The 20,377-nt window shown below is 44.8% G+C and overlaps 1 protein-coding gene across 2 annotated transcripts; it reads left to right on the plus strand.

The window, feature by feature from the left end:
• The first annotated feature begins 5,365 nt into the window (after positions 1 to 5,365).
• Positions 5,366 to 13,149, plus strand: CLS (cardiolipin synthase). Of its 2 annotated transcripts, XM_086526389.1 has the most exons (7): positions 5,366 to 5,951; positions 7,380 to 7,446; positions 12,247 to 12,321; positions 12,395 to 12,446; positions 12,527 to 12,612; positions 12,744 to 12,818; positions 12,901 to 13,149. In XM_086526389.1, the coding sequence occupies exons 1-7, from the start codon at positions 5,401 to 5,403 to the stop codon at positions 12,997 to 12,999; spliced, it is 1,005 nt and encodes a 334-aa protein (XP_086382515.1). In that variant the 5' UTR covers positions 5,366 to 5,400; the 3' UTR covers positions 13,000 to 13,149. The 2 variants fall into 2 exon arrangements, with proteins under 2 accessions (XP_086382515.1, XP_086382516.1); XM_086526390.1 differs by lacking the exon at positions 12,247 to 12,321.
• Positions 13,150 to 20,377: the final 7,228 nt, after the last annotated feature.

Here is a 20,377-nt window from a genome sequence, read left to right on the forward strand (position 1 = left end):
TCAAGCAGTGCGGAAGCGCGTGATGATGATGTAGGAAAAGGTGCATGATGTGATTTGGCAAAAATGCATCCTTCACAGAGGGTAATGGGAGTGAGATGCTTAGGCAAACCGAGGGCAAGTTGGCGGTGTGTGAGCTGATGTAAAACATGATGAGAAATGTGACCGAGTCTATAGTGCCATTTGAGGGTGGTGTCATGTGGGGAAGATTGTGCAGAAGATGCAAGAGCATGTGCAGGAGATGAATCACCTAGAGGGTAGAGTCGCCCAACCTGGGGTACCTGAAGATTGATATGCTGGCCATTGACATCTCGAGCTTGTATGTTGCAACCATTTTTTGTGAATTTAATGGTAATACCTGAAGAGGTTAGCTCACTAATAGAAATAAGATTTTTCTTTAAGCAAGGCACATAATAAACTTTAGATATAGTAGTGCGTAGGCCATTGGGAAGATTGATGGTGGCATCGCCATAGGCTGTAGCAAGTTGGAGGCTATTATCTCCGAGACAGACTTCTAGGGGAGTGTGGAGATAGGTTAAATTTGAAAGCCAATGAAATTGATAGGTCATATGGTGGGTGGCACCAGTGTCAAGTAGCCAGAGATCAGGGGATGAACTATGGAGAGTAGCGGCATATAATTGCATAGGATAAGAAGGGTTATTCTCATATGTAGATATATCAGCATAATGAGCTTGGCCATGAGAAGAGGGTGAAGACAGAAGGGGTCTAGCCCCCCCTTGAGGGTATGACGGATAAAATTGAGAATCTGCAGCAGGAGGCCGAAAATTACCTTGATTACGGGGTTGCCAACAATCCTTTGCAATATGACCAAACCGATGGCAATTGGTGCATTGCTTTGGACTTGAATGATGCTTCTTTCCATGGTTGTGGTGCTGACGAGGAGGGCCAGAGTGGTTGAACGTCTTCTTGCCAGGGTGAGGTTTGTAAGGTTTAGCCATAGTGATTAATGCCGTAGACTTTTGCGAGCCGTTGGTGTGGTCGCAAAGGGTTTCTTCTTGTTGAATCTTTGCTACTAGATTCTGTAGCTGTAGATTTTCCGTCGTGGCTTGGGTGGTGATGAAGGCCCTCCATGATGCGGGAAGGGAGGCCAACAGGAGCATGGACTGCGGCTGTTCAGGTATTGCTAGCCCTGATATGAGAACTTCGTCTAAAAGTATCTGCCAAGTTTCTAAGAACTTGGATGAGGACTGACCTTCATGCATAGTGGTGTTTACCAGTTTCTTGATCAGGGAAACTTGGTAAACGAGGTCGGTATGCTCGTAGTTCTTCTCAAAGAACTTCCAAATAGCATTCACGGTGGTGAGCTTCTTCACCATTTGGACTTGCCGATCTTGGCAGTGGAGAATAAGCTCCATCTTGGCACTATTATTTTTACTTTGCCAAGCATTGTAGACATCGGAGATGCCAATAGGATCCTTGTCTTTGGGTTTGTCGGGTTGAGCTTCAACGCCCGACATAATTTCCCAGAGTTGAAGCTGTGTAAGGTAAAGCTCCATTCGTATCTTCCATACTTGATAATTCGTGTCGTTGAGTTTGTCGATGACGTAGCGAGGCTTGTATGCGGCAGAGGACATAGAGGATGACTCGGCCATCGTGCAAGGCTCCGGATTCCTTGACGTGAACGAGCAAACCTTCGAGTGCTTGAAAGATAATAGAGAGGGACTCTATGTGCTAGCTAAGACAAAGATGCAAGGGGCTAAGGCGAGTTCCTAAGCTCTACGAAGCTCTGATACCATGTAAAGCAAATAGGAACTGATGCTAATCGATAAACAACAACTAATCTAACAAAGTAAATAATGAGAGAGACACTGCGGTGTAGCAAGGAAATGAAGCTAACTTGTATTGATAAAGTGAAATGAGAACTTGCACGCTTTTCAACATAAGAGAGGTGCCTTTATATACATTAGGCAAGGGAAGCCTTATTGGATTAGTGCTAGGATGAAGGGACGTTACCTAAATTAGGGGGAGATGATTTAGGGGGTGGGTGAGATGATTGAGGCACCGAGTGAGCACCGTTATAATGATAGGATATTTCACATGCTCGGCTTCCTCTCCAAAGCCGCTCGGCGCTCAGCAGGTCACCTCCTTTTGCGACTACCTTAGCAGAGTACGTCGCTCTCCTCACTTGCAAATAGCACTCGGCTTCTTCTGCTCATCACGTTTTGCTGCTTGTTGGCGGCTCTCCTCCCGCTGACACAGTCGATGCCCCTCCTGGTCGTCCTCGCCACTTTTTGACCCTGCTGCTCGAAGACGGCCTCTGCAGCTTGACTCCACGCTTTTCTCCTACCCTCGAAGGCACAATCTCCTCGCTTCTGTGACAACGCACTCCCTGCTATTCCCTACTCGCGCTGTCTGCTGCTGCAGTTCACGCCCTTGTTCTCGGCCCTCAGCAACTCGTCCACGGTTCCTGATCTTCACCTCACGCTCTAACACACCTCTACAGACTCCCCTTCAGGCTCGTCTCCACGTGCTCCAAGAGCTCTCTTTAGCTCCTGTTGCCACTCCTGCCTATGGTGACTCCTGCTGTAACTCCTGCCGACCGCGGCCTCCTCCTGCTGCTCGCTATTTTTTGGTCGCACGCTGTTTGCTGCAGTTGACGCTCTGCTTTCTTAGACTGGCCCCTTTTTATTCGATGTCTAGGTTCTTATTAATAACCTTGCTTTTCCCAAGCGGCCATTCACACTAAGCCCAAACTCCCACTAAATTTGGCAAAAACCTTATCCAAGCTAGTACTGAGCATGTATTCAATGTGCTCCAAGTTACACCGTCCATGGACTTCGGCGGCACTTTCAACTTATATATCGGCCAAAGATTGTTAAGCTCAATCTTGAAGCACAAGCTTAGTTAACTGCATTAGAAATACTTGCCATCCGACGAGATTGCCCTTCAAAAACCTTTACGCTTTGACTATGTTGTACATATACTGCAATCAATGTTCTCCAAGTGAAAGAAAAAGTGTTAGCATCCTAGACATTAGCTCCTCAAGTACTAAACACGATCTCCAATGTGCACCACACTTAACCTCTTCTACTCCTTGAAGTGCATGATATTGAGAATACTTGTCACCCACTTCCATGCCTCTTTGGTCATGATCGTGTAGTCAACATACTTCAAATGTCACCATCTGGGGCAATAAAGTTCTCAAACCATGAAGTTTACTGCATTTGTCATACTCTATCTATCATCAATGGTACTTCAGAACACCATTTTGAAAACTCGACATGCTTTCGCCCAAAAACCTAAAAGAATCTTATCTATATTGTGCTTTTCTCCTAATAAACGCAAAGCATCACAACACCGGGCACTATGATGTCACAGAAAGAGGGCATCCTTTATTCTTGTGAACCTCATCTGCATCCTAAACGATTGCACAACCACACATGTCCAACCATTCCTTCGCACATATACAAGTGAGATTCCATGCTTCCTAATGTGGGTGCACCATGTAGATGCAATGGTTGCAACAAATAAAGATGTGCACTTGAATGATGCTCTCCCAATCTTCCACACATGCAAGTTGCCTAGCATTGCTAAATGCAAGATATATGGAGATGTCCACTTCTATTACAAGGTGAAGGGATACTTTGATTTTGCCCATTTCTTCAAGTCAAATCTACCTCTCTTGTCCTCAGTTTTGAGAACATCTATAGTCATTGCTAGCCTATTGTGGATGCATGCAACCATGAGGTTGTATGTGGCCCTATCAAAGGCAAAGTATCTATCAGGTAAATGCGAAAGCATAAATTTGTGTATGTTCAACACATGCAAACCAACCTTCCATCTCTTGGCCTTCAATTCCATCATCGTCTCCTCTGATCCGAGTCCAAGGCATTAGGGGTGTAGTCCATCTCCCATAACCGATCATCCCTTTGAGATGGAGGAACTATTCACTTGGGCATTCCATCTTGAAGATTTGGCCACTCATTCAAATTCCATTGCACCCTTGCCCCCTCATTAAAGTGCATCCTTGGCCCTACTCGTTGTTCAGGTTTACTAGCCTTTGTAGTTAAACTCTCAAATAGGGTTGGCAATTGATCACCCCTAAGAACTTGAGATGGAGGACGCGGGCCACTTGGGCAATCCATCTTGAAGATTTGGATTTGCATTCAAATCCCATTGCACCCTTGTCCCTCATTGAAGTGCATCTCTGGCCTTGTTTGCTGCCCAAGTTTCTTGGCCCTCGACTTTCTCTTGGACCCGCCTCTTTCCCTTCCACGATTATGAACCCTTTGATCACATCGACTGAGCACCCAAACGTGCTGCTCGTTGACGTGGGCTTGACATTCTTGTTGCATGCCATGCCCGACATCCTCCTACTCTCATGCTGTTTTTTCCCTTCAATCCCTTTTGTGCGCCGTTGTTAATGCTCGTCTGCCACCCCACCCAGACGACCCCCACTTGAAATATCCTATGTGGAGCCCTTCTCCATGTGTACCATAATCGAAAATCCCACTCGTTTGCCTGCCAGGGCGACACAGGTCCTATGAGCCCCTGCATTTTGCCCATGTTTATGTTTTTATAAACTAATGGAAATCCCCATTCCAGTTGCATGTGGATCACCCCTGCTTTACCGCCCCAATTCACCTCCCTTCATCCCATTCAAGGGCTTCATTGAATGCATATACCATATAGTTGTGAGCCTCAACACTATATCCCATGGGGTCTTCAATGAAGATCAAGCGGTGGGATCGATGGGTGGTAGGCAATTAGGGCGAGCTATTCAAAATTGGCGTTGCGCGACTTTACTTTTGCTTGTTTGTGTTTACTATATAATGGTTTGTTTTGGTATGGATGACATCAAAAGTTGTGTGTCCACGTGATTAGGGCGTCTGCTTGACATTGGGCAAGTCATGGGCGTTGACCCTTGCCTTTTTTTTTTTCATTCGTCCATCTGCCTTGAGATTCTCGTAATTCACCGCTATCGATCCCACCACTCAATTGCATTTAAGACCCCGTGTGATTTAGTGTTGTGGACTTTTGAGGGCGGGCTTCAAGGACCAAGGTTAACCTTTTGTGAAAGAAAAGTCTCTACATTAAACATGAAGGCTGACTGCTAGGTTAGAACTTGGAAGTACCGAGAATTTCATTCAAACTTTATAATCATTTCCCTTTAAGGCCTAAAATTGACACCTGTTTTTCCTGTCAAGGACCGTCAAAACAGGCGCTTCGAAAAAACCTCTTGTCATTTGACATGCTAGAATCTCGAAATTGCGTGTCATTTTTCATGTTTATATCTTTAAATTTATATTATAAATGGCAAATTATGTAAGTTGATCGCATTACACAAAGCATACGAAAGGGTGCTTGGCAATTTCTACTATGCGTGTCAATTTTAGGCCTTATTTCCCTCCCTTGGCAACATTACTTTGAAGTTGGAGTACGATGGCTGCCGGAAGGAGAAGACTCTCGAAACTTGTCTGGGAGGCAGCGGCAGCAAGACGGGGAAGGCCGTCTTTTCTCTGCAGCACTTATCATTTATCGCCATCGGCATCCACTTCGCAGCATAGTTTCTTCTCCTCCTGGTTGGAAAGGAATGTTGGGTGTTATGACTTGCCAGCGAACCCGCGCCCCTTCACTCTCGGCACAACTCATTCCTCCCTCAGTAGTACCCCTCGTGGGCTTGCCCAAGTCCTTGACCTAGCTCCTGCCTCTACCCCTTCCTCATACAGAAGTCCTGTCTCCGGGTCACCCTCTACGTCCCAATCTGTTTATTGCCCACAAATTAACATCCCATCACTCCTCTACGTCAGTGATGTGAAGACCGACACACAGACTCATGTCTCAGAGCCTTCAAAAAGAGGAGACTCGTGCACTCCCACTGAGAAGAATAATTCCTCGTCAAAGCACCGGAGTCCTTGGAGCAGCCGGGAAGTTGTCAATTGGCCCAATGCCATCTCCTTTGGACGCCTCTTGTCAGGCCCTTTATTGGCCTGGTATTAATGTTTCTCTACTACACATTGAGTTGTACTAGCTAGCTGAGTTGGTTGAATTTAACTGATTTGTTATCTGTACCAATTTTGAGATTACAAGGAATGCCAACAACCAGTATTTCTTGTGCTTGACAAACATACCGACTAGCTCAACCAGCCGGTAGGAGATATGTTCTAGTGGCCATCGTTTATGCCACCAAATGGGCTAAGGTCTTGGCCTAAACAAACTGTACTGCTGCCACTGTAGCGAGATTCTCTATGAGAACATCGTTTGCAGGTCTGGCTGTCCTCTTGAGATCATTAGTGACCAGGGGAGTCACTTTGTGAATGAACTGCTGTCCATGCTGTTTTTTAAGTACAAAATATTTCATTGCAAATTGTGCTCCTCATACCTTTGGGCACATGGACAGGCAGAAAGCATGAATAAAGTTCTTATTGCTCTGCTTAGAAAAGCTTGCCATCTCCACCCTACCATGTGGGCACAAGCTATTCTAGATATCACATGGGCTATCACATGTCTTTCAAAGCGACTACCCTTGCCTTTGGCATGGAGGCCATTGCCCCCTTTGAGTACAATGCAGGTTCTTACCGCGTAGGAACAGTTCGAATTGAGGACTGCTTGCCGAAGTTTCACCTCTTTCGCTTAATATTCTTGAGGAGACCAGGTTGCTGTCAGCCCAAGCTCTAAAATCAGAGCTTCGTTGGAAGGGTTGGCATGATTAGCATCTCGGCAAACCCATGGGTCACTCAATTCCCTAGTGCTCGAGGCCAGGTACATGAGAAAAACCAAAGAACTGGTGCCTCCTTGGCAAGGGCCATTTGTGGTCGAGGACATTTGGCCCCACGGTGCTATTCATTTGGAGACTCTTGCAAGTCAGCCTCTTCCACTTGTCAATAGTTCAAGAGTGAAGCCCTACCACCAGCATACGCCCTGCCCTCAGAACCATAGTGATATATCGTCCTAGCCATCTGTAGTATGGTGTGTTTTCACCTTGGTGGTCTCCACAATTCACGATTCCCTCCTCAGTGTTCAATCGTGTGTTTCTTTGTAAAACTTTTAGTCTTTGTGCATTGCCAGTTCCTTTCAACCTATGTACATGGTGCTACCCACAATAAATAGCAATCATAACATATGCTGTGTCCCCCCAGTTACTATGTCCTTATGAATCAATTTGGTGAACGGACTACATGTGTTTGAGAAAGAAATTTGCTCTTATTGAGATGAGAGGAAGTGCTCTTTTGCTGATAGCTCCTCAAAAATCTTTCCCTAGCTATGCGTGATTCCACATTGGCTTCCGCACAGTTACCTTTGGTGTGTCGCCTTGAATTGTCTGTTTGTAGTGTCTAAAAAACTGTTTGCTGACAAGTTGTTTCATAGTGCCTTATATAATCTTATTGCTATCGATTCTCACTTATTTTCTGTGTTGGCAGGCTTATCATGGAGGGTCTACTACAGCCAGCAGTAGTTGGTCTCATTATTGCTGGAGCAAGCGATTGGGTAAGCTTAGAGCATATTCTCTCTCATTGACAAATATGTCCAAAAGTTGCAGTCGTAACTACAATTAACATAGACTCTGGAAGCACTTTTCTTCAAGTGCACTGAATCTTGCTCCCTCAATCTGGGCTTCATCCTAATCCCGTGCCTGCAACTTATACACACAATGAAACTTGAATCAACTCTTCAATGGCTTTGATTTGTGTGAATTGCATAAGATTTATGCAGATCAACACTTGTAGTTTCTTGATTGAGAAGAACATTTGTGAATGACGATGACAAATTGGGCACCTTAAATCATATGAAGAACTTGCAAAACTTTGATGTCTCATCTATGCAAGAGACAGAGGCAGTCCTAGGTGCTTCCAACTACCATGGTTTAGAGGCACAGGGATTCTACACATGGGATCCCATGTCCTCAAGGACCTTCCTCGGATGTTGTACCCCCTCCTTCCCCTTGATGGAGCTTGGTGGCATGCTACCCATCACCCTTCCTTTAGATAGTTGTGATAGAGATAATATTCCTCTAGTTGTGTTGATGACATAGTGCGAGGAGTGTTTTCCACCTCTTGTATATAAAAAGTTGTTTATGTTAGAAGATGTGAGAGGTTGAAAAACAAGTTGTAGCCTCGTTTGTTTCATTGTATATGTCTTTGGGATATTTCTTCTCAGGAGTTTTGTATTTTGATCTTGGGTTATTGCCCTCAAGATGTCTATTAATAAAAGGCATCACTACCTCTTCTCAAGCTTGTTGACAGACAACTGCAGAGAGGCGACGAGCTTTGTTTTCGTAGAGAATGAGAGTTACTCATAGTAACAGGGAACGGGCGGAACGGGGCCCTCCCGTTCCCGGAACACGTTCCTAAGCCCGGTGCCTCCTCGAAACGGGAACGGGACCGGAACGCCGTTCCCTTCCCAGGCATAACCGGAACGGGCGCCGGAACGGCATCCGGAACGCGGAACGGCAAATCCGGAACACCAAGGTTTTGAAAAATGGCAGTTTGGGGCAGTTTTTTTGAACTTTTGGGGGGGTGTTATTTCCATCCTCTCCTATGTAAAGAAGGGATTTAAACCCTCTCTCTCTCAAGCTCTCTACCTCACTCTCTCCCTCAAGGCTCTCTTTCCCTCTCCCTCTCCCTTTCCCTCAAGGCTACCGTTCCGGCCTCCGTTCCCGTTCCGCCACCCCGAGGACCCCCCCGTTCCGCAAACGTCCCGGAGCCCCCCGTTCCTGTTCCCCGTTCCCGTTCCGTGTAACTATGGAGTTACTAGATCGGTTGGTTGAGGAGTTTCTAGGAGATGAGTTTCTGGGTGAGCGCGAGTTTGACACTAGAGAGACTCTTAGTCATATTCAAAGTGAGAAGTCTGAATTCACTCTTCATGCTTCGGGTATTGACATGGATATCCAAGGTGGATAGGATGAATAAGGATTTCTTTGCACATTTTTGAGAGCGTCCCGAGGAGACTTCTATTAGGGCCCTCCTTGCGTGATTCAGCAGATTGGTTGCACGCAAATCTTGATGAGGCCCTTGACATAGCTTTCGATTATTTTGAGCATTTGTTTAGTGTACATCAGTTGATTGATGATGTTTTGCATGCTAGAGAGGAGGTTTGGCCTCATGTATAGCCAATGGTTACGGAGGGAATGTGTTGTAGCGTACTAGCTCCTTTCACTTTGCAGGAGATGCGTGATGTTGTGGTTTGTAAGGTGCAGCGGAATTGAAAGTTGAACTTTGCTCAAGACGAGTGCTTCAAACTGTGCTCAAGGGTTCCTTTTACTTACGAAAGGGAGAGCCTTCCGTTCCTTTAGTGAGAGAGTGCAAATGATCACAAACAAAGTGGTAAACACTGTGAATGAAGGTGCTGAGACTGAGAGATAGAGAGAGAAGAATACGACACCTGAATGTTGTCAAACCCTCCTCCAAAGGCCCCACTCTCTATGGCAAGAGTGGTCTACTATTGATTGCACAAATCTCTACAATGCTTGGACTTGCCGACGATGTCGACGACAACGAGACGGGCTGAAATTTGAAAACGCTAATGGCTGAAATCTGCAAATCTTTATCTGCTGAATTTTGACTAGATGTCGATAACGATGGCAATGGCGACGATGCGACGACGACGCGCTGAAAACGCAGATGTTGAAATCTGCGTTTTTCAGGCTGAAAATGCAAACGCTCCCTGATCTGACTGTGCGGCGAGTATCTGCCGCGGGAAGGTGAGATCTGCGAGGTTTGGGACTTCTATGCGGTGTCTTGATGCTAAAAACTGAAAACGCTGATGCTTCTTGTTGTCTTGTCGCGGAGAATCTGCAAAACGCTAGGGGGCTGTGCTGATCCAAAAACGCTAAGGGCTGATCAGGGGTCTGCTGCAAAAACGCTAGGCTTCTGCTGTGTCTTGCTGTCGTCGGAAATCTGCAAACGCTGATGGTAACTGGCAAATGCAAAAACGCTAGGTTGGTATGCTGTCTGATGCAAAAACGCTAGGTGTCCTGCTGTGGTCTGCTAACGCCAGGTAGATTTGCAAGTTGCAAAACGCTGGCTGATCTGCAACTGTTGAAAAACGCTTACTGATCTTTGGTCTGTGGCTGAAAAGGCAAGGTTGATTACCGGGGGGGGGGGGGGGGGTCTTGCTGAGAAGGTGCCTGTTGAACAATGTGTTGCTGCTGCCTCTTCTGCCTAAAAGTGCTAGCGCTAGGGTTTCTTATATACATGCTGAGTTAAATTGCTCTACCCACTAGTTTCTCAACAAAAGTCACTTAAAAATAATAAGTGAAAATTGGCTAAAATAGGGAAAATAGGTCTATGCACTGTAAAAATGCTCCTGATGGGTTCTGATGGAAATCTGATGATCATGTTGTGTGCAACCAGAGGATATGCATCTACTTAAGTGTGTGGACATGCACGGTGTGCGAACAGACTCACAAAAGTGCCAGAACACTTCCTAGTTTAGACTGACTGAACCCTTGCCATGAAGTAGTGTCACGTGACACATTCAACCCTACGTGTCCATGGACAAGCTACAACATGACCAGGGTTCAGTTCAGTCAAGTCAGTCTAGAATAGGAAGTGATCTGGCACTTTTGTGAGTGTTCGCAGACCCTGCATGTCCAGACATTTAGAGTAGATGCATATCCTCTAGTTGCACACAACATGATCATCAGATTTCCATCAGAACCCATCAGGAGCATTTTTACAGTGCATAGACCTATTTTCCCTATTTTAGCCAATTTTCACTTATTATTTTTAAGCGACTTTTGTTGGGAACTGGGTAGGGCAATTTTGCTAAGTTGTATAAATAGAAACCTAGCGCTAGCACTTTCTGGAGAAGAGGCAGCAGGAGCACCTTTGCTCAATAGGCAGCTTCTCAGCAAGATTCACTCCATCAGTAAACCTAGCGTTTTTGCTCTGGCAAGGCCTAGCGTTTTTGGACAAGATCAGCCCCGGGTGTTTTTGCTTTGCAGATCAGCAGATCCACAACAAGGCACAACAGATCCACAGCAAGACACAACAGACTCCCTAGTGTTAGCAGTTTTCCACAGCAAAACTCCAAATCAGCCTAACGTTTTTGGATTTGTAGAACCTCCCAGCGTTTTGCAGATTCTTCGCGACAAGACACTCATAAGCATTTTCAGTTTTCAGTAGTCAGATCCCGCAGCAGGACCCCCAAACCTCGCAGATCTCACCTTCCCGTAGCAGATCCTCGCCGCATGGTCAGATCTCGCGAAGTTTGCAGATTCAGCCCGGAAAACGCAGATTTCAGCATCTGTGTTTTCAGCGTGTCATCGTCGTACCGTTGCCATCGACATCGTCACCGACATAGAGTCAGAATTCAGCAGATAAAGATTTGCAGATTTCAGCCATTAGCATTCTTAGATTTTAGCCCGTCTCGTTGTCGTCCTCATCGTCGTCAACATCGTCGGCAAGTCCAAGCATTGTAGAGATTTGTGCAATCATAAGTAGACGCTCTCATTATAGAGAGTGGGGCCTTCGGAGGAGGGTTTGACAACATTCTGGTGTCGTATTCTCTTCTCTCTCTATCTCTCAGTCTCAGCACCTTCATTCACAGTGTTTGTCCACTTTGTTTGTGTCATTGCACTCTCTCACTAAAGGAACGGAAGGCTCTCCCTTCCGTAAGTAAAAGGAACCTTGAGCATAGTTCGGAGCACTTGTCTTGAGCAAAGTTCAACATTCACTTCCGCTGCACCTTACATTGGTATCAGAGCTTTGGCAGTGTTCTGTATCACTCAAGGAAAGAACCACAAGAACCACATAATTGTTTTTTGCTTGTTGTGGTCGCATGTAACCCAAGTCCTCTTGGGTGTGTCGATTCCTAATCGTGTTTTATAGTTAAAACCTGCTGTTGTCCATGCTCCACTATGCTTAAGGTTGGTTGATAATAGTAAGAGTCTTTAAGTGTACCATAATTTGAGTGTTAATGTGACAAACAATAGAATTAGCCACACTGATTACGTACAAATAAGTTACCAAGGCAATATACATGGGCCCTTTACCAAGTATGGCTACATTGTATTCTAGTTACAGGGTCACAATTTTGATCAGTGGTTCAGATATGTGGTTCTGTGTATATGGACTCTGGACTACGCATTTCTGTCTCATAGGTCATTTGGGCCTGTTAATGGCAATGTTTAATTTTTCCTTTTCCTTTCTTGTGTAGACAACCTACCATCAGTGTTCATTTTGTAAAAGCCAAGGCCCAATATACAATTACCACACCATTGAAAGGAAACAATCTCCTTTGTAGAATATTTGTCTTCTCACAAATGTTTCGGTTGATTTTGATCAGTTTGACGGTTACATTGCCCGAAGACAAGGCATTAATTCTGTCTTTGGAACTTATCTGGATCCTCTGGCCGACAAGGTTGTATGTCAGTTGAGTTTTCTAGATGTCAGATTGTTTGATTCAGAGGTATTATTAAACCTTGAACCTTCAGGTTTTGATTGGCTGCGTTGCATTTTCAATGGCACAAGCTGGCTATTTATCTTGTAAGTATGAAGTCGTAATGTTACCGAATACCAACAGTGACTATCACTGCAAAGCTAATGATTTTTGTGTACTGTTGCAGTGGCCCTAGTTGCTTTAGTGATTGCAAGGGATGCAGCTCTTATTGGTGGTAGTATTGTGCTCAGTGCACAAAACCTGAAATCACAGGTAAGGTCTGTCCTGATATTTTACTCACTACTTAATTTCCATGAGGTATGGAGCAGGTGTGCTTTTATATGCAGGGTCTTTCTTATGGGCCTGTATCAGTAATTCTTCGCTTTGCCATGCTGATTTTGTAGGTGACCAGCCTTCGGGACCTTTACAATGCCACAAAAGGAGGTGCTCAAAAAATCGAGCCACTCTACATAAGCAAGGTCTTGTTTTTTTTCTCTCCTGCACTTTTTCTGCAAATCTTTTTCATTGTGGTTATTTGACTGAGACATGTACAAGGTGCAGATAAACACAGTCTTTCAACTAGCTCTGGTTGGTGTGGCACTTTTGCAACCTGCCTTCGGCATTGAAGATTCTTATTCACTCATTCCTTTGTTAAGGTAAGTCTTTGTGCATCATGCATTGTTAGGTGATATATCTACTTGCTTATTGGAACAATGTGTCTACATGTATGCGTGCGTGCATGCCTGCAATCAAACAAGTTCTTGAATTCATTAAGTGCCTTTTCAAAGGGTTAATCAACAAATTTTTTGATCTGGAGGCACATTCAATGAGGGCACCCAACTGTCGCTTGTGGGTGCGTGTGTGTGTGTGTCTTCGGTCGAACTCTTTTTGCACGTTTGCCTCCGAGCTTGCTTTCAAAATCTTTAATTTTTGGAAGCCTTATTGTTTATTTTTATTGCCATGGCTGCTGCATTTCAATTTCTGCAGATGGCCCTGCACACACACACACACACACACACACACACACAAAGAGAGAGAAATGCAATGAAATGAAAAGTTATATTAACGTCTTCGAAAGGCCAAAATGACCTATGAGTCAAAAAAGTTACAGTTGGTGAATTTGATATCATGTCTGAGTACGGAAATTACAAAGAATAAACACTAACACTAAAAAACCTTAAGGAAAAAAAGGAAATGAATCTGAGGCTGATTCGGGATTGAGACGAGATAAGGGGGGGGGGTGTGTGTGTTTTGTGGGTTCAAATGAAATCTCTCATTGGTCGTTGTCGAATCTCATCAACCTCCTCCATGGTTAGTACTCTGGTTGGGCGTCTTGCATGTCGAGCCAGGGTGATCTGTATCTTCTGTTGCAGCCTTCGTCGGTGGTGGGAGACCCCCCGAGGTCGTGGGCGTCTAGATCTGCCTAGCTCAGTGGCCCGATCGAGTAGCGTACCTCTAGTGTGGGTGGGCTGTGATGACTACTCCTCTGGCTCTCCCCTGGCTGGTGTAAAGAAATCTGTGATTCGTCTCTGAGATTGTCTTTCCCCTGATGTCCTCAGCATGCTCTCCCTAAGTCTGCGCAGCTCTAGCAGGAACAATCCGAAACATCTCTGATCCTTGTATCTCATGACTCTAGAGAAAGGTCTGAAACCTTCTCTAAACAGGTAGTGGAAGCGGCTGCGTATCTCATAGTACGCCGGGCAATGGCATGTGTAATGCAGCTCTGTCTCTGGCTCTGAGTTACATAGGTGACATATCTTGGCCCCTGCTGGCACCCCCAGAGAGAGAGAGAGAGAGAGAGAGAGAGAGAGAGAGAGAGAGAGAGAGCTAGCTTTATTAATGTCTTCTAGAGGTCGAACTTGGCCTATGAGACAAAACCATGTACATGTGTGTATCCTTTGGGTATCCAAAAAAGAATAAAAGTGCTGAAAAAGAACTAAACTAAAGTGATACAAGACTAGAGGTGAGGTGGTACAGTGCTGCAGTAATTAGATAAGAGGTGGGGTAATACATGTGCGAGTATACTGAGGGGATGGAGCTCTATCTCTGGTAGATGTGAAACTATATGCTCAGGGGGTACAATGCTGAGATGCAATCTAGCTCCATCCGGTAGAAAACTGAGGGTGTAGGATATCATGCATAGGAGGGTAGGGTGTGAAGAGCCCTTGTAGTATGGCAGCCGGGTCGGAGAATACTCGCTATATCTCTCTTTGTCTGGCCTGCTCATGGTGTCTGGTAGATCTCCCTCTGGTGTGCTCGTCGAGCACGATATCCCTCTACTCTGGGTCGTCTTCTGGCTCGGATCACATCTGCCTGCTGGAGAGTGACCCCTCTGTGTAGTAGCAAATGGTGCTGGAGTTGCTCGATGAAAGAAATCTGAAAGTTGGGATTGTCTACTCCCACTTGATGAATGTAGTATCAGGTCTCTATGTCTTTGAATCTCAAGGAGAAAGCGCCCAAGCTGTCTGTGGTCTCTGGACTCCATAAGCTCTCTGAGTGTAGGTTGCCCTGAAAACAGGGTGGGGTAGCGGCTGCGATATCCTAGTAAGCCTGGCATCTACAAACATAATGCTTCTCGCTCTCCGCCTCTGCTGTACATAGCCTACATATCCTCTGGTCTTTGGGAGTACGTGATGCTCGACTTGTCTCAATCTCCAATCTGTGATGAAACTCTAAGGTGTCCAATGGCTACTCTGGCACTGTGAGACATGTCAACGTCCATGTATCTAGGCCTCTGGATGAAGCCATCCTCTAAAGTAGTCAAGAACTGATCCCTGTAGTAGTACATCTTCGATGGAAGAGGCTGTCTCGGTGTGATCCATGTCTCTCTGATATACAGCTGCCAGAGATCTTGTCTGAGGACTCGCTTCCTCTCCGCATGAGAGAGGCGAATGAATGGTGAGTCGGGGTCATATTGAAATGGTGGTAGCTGCTCGATATCCAAACCATGTGTGCTAAACCACTGTGTCATCTGTGCATACCATGATCCACTCTCTCGAGATAAAAATGAAATGATATATTGACGTCTTCAAAAAGCCTATGTGACCTATGAGACCAAAAAGTCACAAAGTGGTGAATCTGATACAATGGCCGAGTACCGAAAAGGACTAAGAGGTACTTAGAGGTTTAAAAAAGGAAAAAAAAGGCTACTGTAGTAGCCTAAACTGTTCAAAAGCCAAAGTGACCTATGAGACGAAAAAGTCACAAAGTAGTGAATTTGATACAATGTCCGAGTACCAAAGAGGACTAAGAGGTACTTAGAGGTTTAAAAAAGGAAAAAAAGGCTACTGTAATAGCCTAAACTGTTCAAAGTGAGCTAAGCATGTTATAGGCTTGGACACTCCAAGCGAGAAATCAAGAGCAACACACAAACATAAACTTCAAAATTACTGAACTTTACTAGAGAGAGACAGAGTGAGTCGACACGGCACGACGAAGTTCATCGCCCAGATGCACTGGCCCCAAAGACTGGCGTCCCTTTTGGGTATTTCTTTATTATTTCTCATAGCAAAGTACAACTTCCAAGGGTCCTCTGCTCTCAGACTCTGTGTCCGGATGCTTTGCAGAGTGAGAGGCCCAAGTTCTCTTTTAAATTTACAAGGGAGCAGAGCCTCAAAAGCAATCACTCCCAAAAGCTAGCGCTGATACAGCAGCGCCACGTCAGCATGTCAGTGCATTTTATGGAAAGTCTCCTGAGATGTCAAGCTTTGGGTTTTTAGGGTTTTAGGCCCCATGGCTAGTGCTCATCAGTTCTTTAAGTTGGTAGACCCACGGCCCATCTTCTGGGTTCAATTCCTCTTGTCCACTCGGGCCATTTCCCTTCTAGTCGGGCATGCCAGGTTATCACTTTGTGACATTCTCCCCTCTTGAAAGAATTGTAATCGGCCTTGATTACTATCACAAACTGATGACGTGGCAGCCCCTGTACGGAATTCCGCAGTTCACGCTGATTGGCTGACGTGGCAACAGTATAGAACTCCGCTATTTGCTCTGACTTGCTGATGTGGCAGCATGTACGGAACTCCCCCTTTTACGCTGGCTGTTGACGTGGCCTAGCTGTACGGATTTTCGCAATTGGCGCTACTACTTTTTTAATAGCAGATTTTTGACAAGTTCTTTTTGGAGCTCATTGCTTTTGAGTTTAATGCCTTTGGGGCTCTGCTTTTAGCAACTCTTGTAATCTTTATAAGTGACCCAAGGGGGCTCACTTCTCAGAGCATTTGCACGTAGAATTTGAGAGCGAGCACCCGCGGGAAGTGTACTTTGCTCAAAGATTAATATAAAAGAAATACCGAAAGGGGCTCCAGTCTTTGGGGCCAATATCTCTACGGAACTACGTCGGGCCGTGTCGATTCTTAAATTTGTGAAGTGTTTTGAAGCGAATCTCTGTTGTCGCGACAGAATCTTGAGTTGGGGTGTCCAAGTTTGTTACAGTGGTATCAGAGCACGACCGATTTCTCTTCTGCTGGGAAATATGATCTTTTTTTTCGCGACACCTATGGATTTCGAAAAGAATCAATCGACTTCTTCTGCAACCGCTGAGGCGGGAGGAGGCAATACGGCAAATTCAAGCGATTTAGTTGAAGATCAGTACGGGCCACCTCAGCCTCCACAGTATGAACTTTTGGAGATGCAATGTTGACAACAGGTTGGCGAGTGCACAAAGCAGATGCTTCAGTTTGCTAAAGATCCCCAGTTTGCAAATTTTTTGACCCAGCAGTCCATGGCTGAAGTGCATACTGAACCACCAATCAAACCGGCAATCAAGAAACCTCCTACTTCGAGGATGTTTACTGAAGAAGAACATCAAGAGGTGGTTCAGACCCATATCGGTCAACTTTTGGACACGAAGAAGGAATCAAAAAAGCAATTGAAGAAGCGCAAGAAGAGGATTGACTGCCCCGGTTACTTGGGACGTCAATCTTCTTTTGCATCTGCAAGAAAGCAAAAGAAGCGTGTGTTTGAAGGACTACCCAGTTCTTCTTCCTCTTCTTCTGACATTTCTTCTAGCTTTTTCGACTCGAGTGAGGAGGACAAAGAGCGCCAGAAGCGAAGCACAAAGCAGCCGCAGCCGTTTCACACTGGCCATGCAATGTCCACTTGCACCTTTTCAAGGGTTCCGGGGAAAACAAGTAAAAATAAAAATAAATAAAAATACCTAGTACTTATTTACGGAAGACAACAGGAAAAATACACCTCCTGGTGACACACCCCACCCTTGAAATACTGCAAGCGACCTCGCTTGCATGCCAATAATACATGTGGTATCTCCTGATATCACATATATTCTATGATGGGAATCCAAGATATACATGCTTCCGGAAATGTAGCGTTGGACGATTAAACAATCCCACCAACCTGGCTACGACACATATATCAAGCATAGAAGCCTTCTAGTGTACTCTGAAGCACAAACTTCTCTAGCTAAATTTTGTATGGAAAGAGTAGATACAATTGCTTAACTACTCTCTTGAGCATCATGAACCATGCTCTTGCCTTGCTCCAAAAAAGGCTACATCAAGTCACTGTGGGTTCCATCTGAAAGGCTTCAAGATACAATTGCAATAGCTGAGGTGAATCAACCAATTCACACTCTTCCATCCATTTGGCATCCAACGATGGATAGTTCTTGAACTTCACCAAATAGCGTCTTGCAACCTTTCCTATAACGTTTCTTTCTTTATGTGCCAATATCTGTTCAGGAACAAGGATTTCATCCAATTCTTCCACTTTGGGTTGTTCCTCATCAAGCATATTCTCTGGCACATCACCGACAAAGGGTCTTAGAAGGTTGACATGAAAAGCATTATGTATTTTCCAGCCTTCTGGTAGCTTTAACCTGTAAGCTACATCGCTAATCTTTTCTGAAATCTGAAAAGGACCATAATATTGCATACTGAGCTTAGGAAACAAGCGTTCCTTGCCTTTCCTTTTCCTTAACCTGGCCTTTTCAAAGCGCAAAAGCACCCAATCACCAAGTGAAAATACAAGTTCACGACGGTGACGATCAGCAGCTTTCTTTTGCTTAGCCTGAGTCTTCTCAAGAGCAATCTTTATCTTCCTGTATGTTTCATCCATATCTTGCACATACTTGTCTACCTCAAAAATCTTGTCCTTAGTCTGCAAAATGGGCGAGACTTTCTTCCCTCCTTCCACTATCTCAAATGGTGCCTTACCTGTTGACGTATGCACAGTGTTATTGTAAGCATATTCAACCAATGGAAGATGGAAGATGGTGTTCCCAAGTTGCCTTGTGCTCTGACACATAACATTTGAGCAAGTCTAGAACAATAGAATTTGCCTCTTCTGACTGTCCATCAGTTTGCGGATGAAACGAAGAAAAGAACTTTAGCGTAGTGCCCATGTTCTCAAACAATGCCTTCCAGAAAAGACTCGTCATACGTGGATCCCTGTCACTGACAATTGACTGAGGCATCCCGTGATATTTAAAGATATTGCTCATAAATATCTTGACCATGTGTTCTGGCTTTATCTTCTTCCTCACAGGAATGAAATGGGCCTGCTTACTGAACCTACAAATGATAGTCCAAATCCCATCATTGCCTGTTTGCGTCCTTGGAAGATCAAAGATAAAGTCCATTGCTATGCTTTCCCATGGCCTATCTGGGATCGACAATGGCTGCAACAATCCCGGTTGCTTTTGTCTGTCAAATTTGACTTTTTGGCATACTAAGCATGATCTTACAAATGTGTCAACATCTTGACGCAAAGCTGGCCAATAGAAGAATGCCTCAACCCCTTTCACTGTCGCATCAATTCCACGATGCCTAGCATAAGGTGGAGCATGACTTTATCTTGGGCCGTAACTGTTTGGTAACGCATAACTTTCCATGCATCATGAGAAAGTCATTCTTAAGCATATAGTGCTCATGATGTTGCCCATCAACAAGCTGGTCATAGATCCTTGCAAAATCTGAATCTTCAGCATATTGTGTCTTCATTTCGTCTAGTTCACAATGGTACGGAATTGACACTGCTGAAATTTGGGGGTTTCGTGACAACACATCAGCCACCACATTCTTTTTCCCTTGCACATGCACAATCTGAAAATGGAACATTGACAAGATGTTTGCTCATCGCATGTGCTTCTCATACAACTTCATCTGTGTGAGAAAATATCGCAAGGTTTGATGATCGGTTTGGACAACAAAATCAGCCCCCAGCAGATAGTGTTTCCAACTAGTGAGAGCATGAATTACTGCCAACAATTCTTTCTCATAGACTTGCAAGTTCCTTTCAGTCTTCAAAAGAATTCTGCTCTCATATGGGACTACTCGGCCATTTTGCATTAGAACTGCACCAAGACTATGGCCACATGCATCACACTGAACCACAAAAGGTTTGGAAAGATCTGGCAAAATGATTACTGGATCTGAAGTCAGCTTCTCTTTCAAGTGTTTGAACGCTAAAATTTCCTTGGCTGTCCTCTTGAAAATAACTCCTTTTCCTTGTAGTGCATGGAGTGGAGAAGCAATCTCATCAAAATTTCGGATGAACCTCCTGTAGTAGGAACATAAGCCTAGAAAGCTTCGAATGTGATGTACGGACTTCAAGTCTGGCCATGATCTAATTGCTTCCACTTTCGCGGGATCCATGCGTACGCCATCCTTTGAAACAATGTGCCCAAGGAAGTGAATTTCTTGCAAAAAGAATTCACTCTTCTTCGCATTAATGAGTAGTCTGTTCTTACGTAACTTATTGAAAACTGCAGTCAAGTGATCCCTATGCTCCTCTTCAGACTTCGAATAGACAATCATGTCGTCAAAGAAGGTACCCACGAAGTTTCTATGTGGTCTAAAAATTCTGTCCATCATTCTATTAAACGTCGCAGGAGCATTTGTGAGACCAAATGGCATAACAAGAAACTCATAGAGACCAAATGTTGTCCTGAACGCAGTCTTATGGACATCTTCTGGCCTAATGCGTATCTGATGGTAGCCACTCTTTAGGTCTATTCTTGTAAACAATGACGCTCCCTCAAGCCGATCAAGAATGTCATCTATCCTCGGTATGGGGA

The sequence above is a fragment of the Adiantum capillus-veneris genome, chromosome 13 (genome assembly GCF_014529385.1).
Source record: "Adiantum capillus-veneris isolate H3 chromosome 13, ASM1452938v2, whole genome shotgun sequence".
Lineage (NCBI taxonomy): Eukaryota > Viridiplantae > Streptophyta > Polypodiopsida > Polypodiales > Pteridaceae > Adiantum > Adiantum capillus-veneris.

What these genes read in the sequence shown, in the direction of transcription:
- CLS (XM_086526389.1), top strand. Translation starts at nt 5,401, where the DNA reads ATGGCTGCCGGAAGGAGAAGACTCTCGAAACTTGTCTGGGAGGCAGCG. An exon ending in ACAAGCTGGCTATTTATCTT is followed by an intron (nt 12,447 to 12,526) that starts GTAAGTATGAAG and finishes GTACTGTTGCAG; the next exon opens with TGGCCCTAGTTGCTTTAGTG. An exon ending in CACAAAACCTGAAATCACAG is followed by an intron (nt 12,613 to 12,743) that starts GTAAGGTCTGTC and finishes CTGATTTTGTAG; the next exon opens with GTGACCAGCCTTCGGGACCT.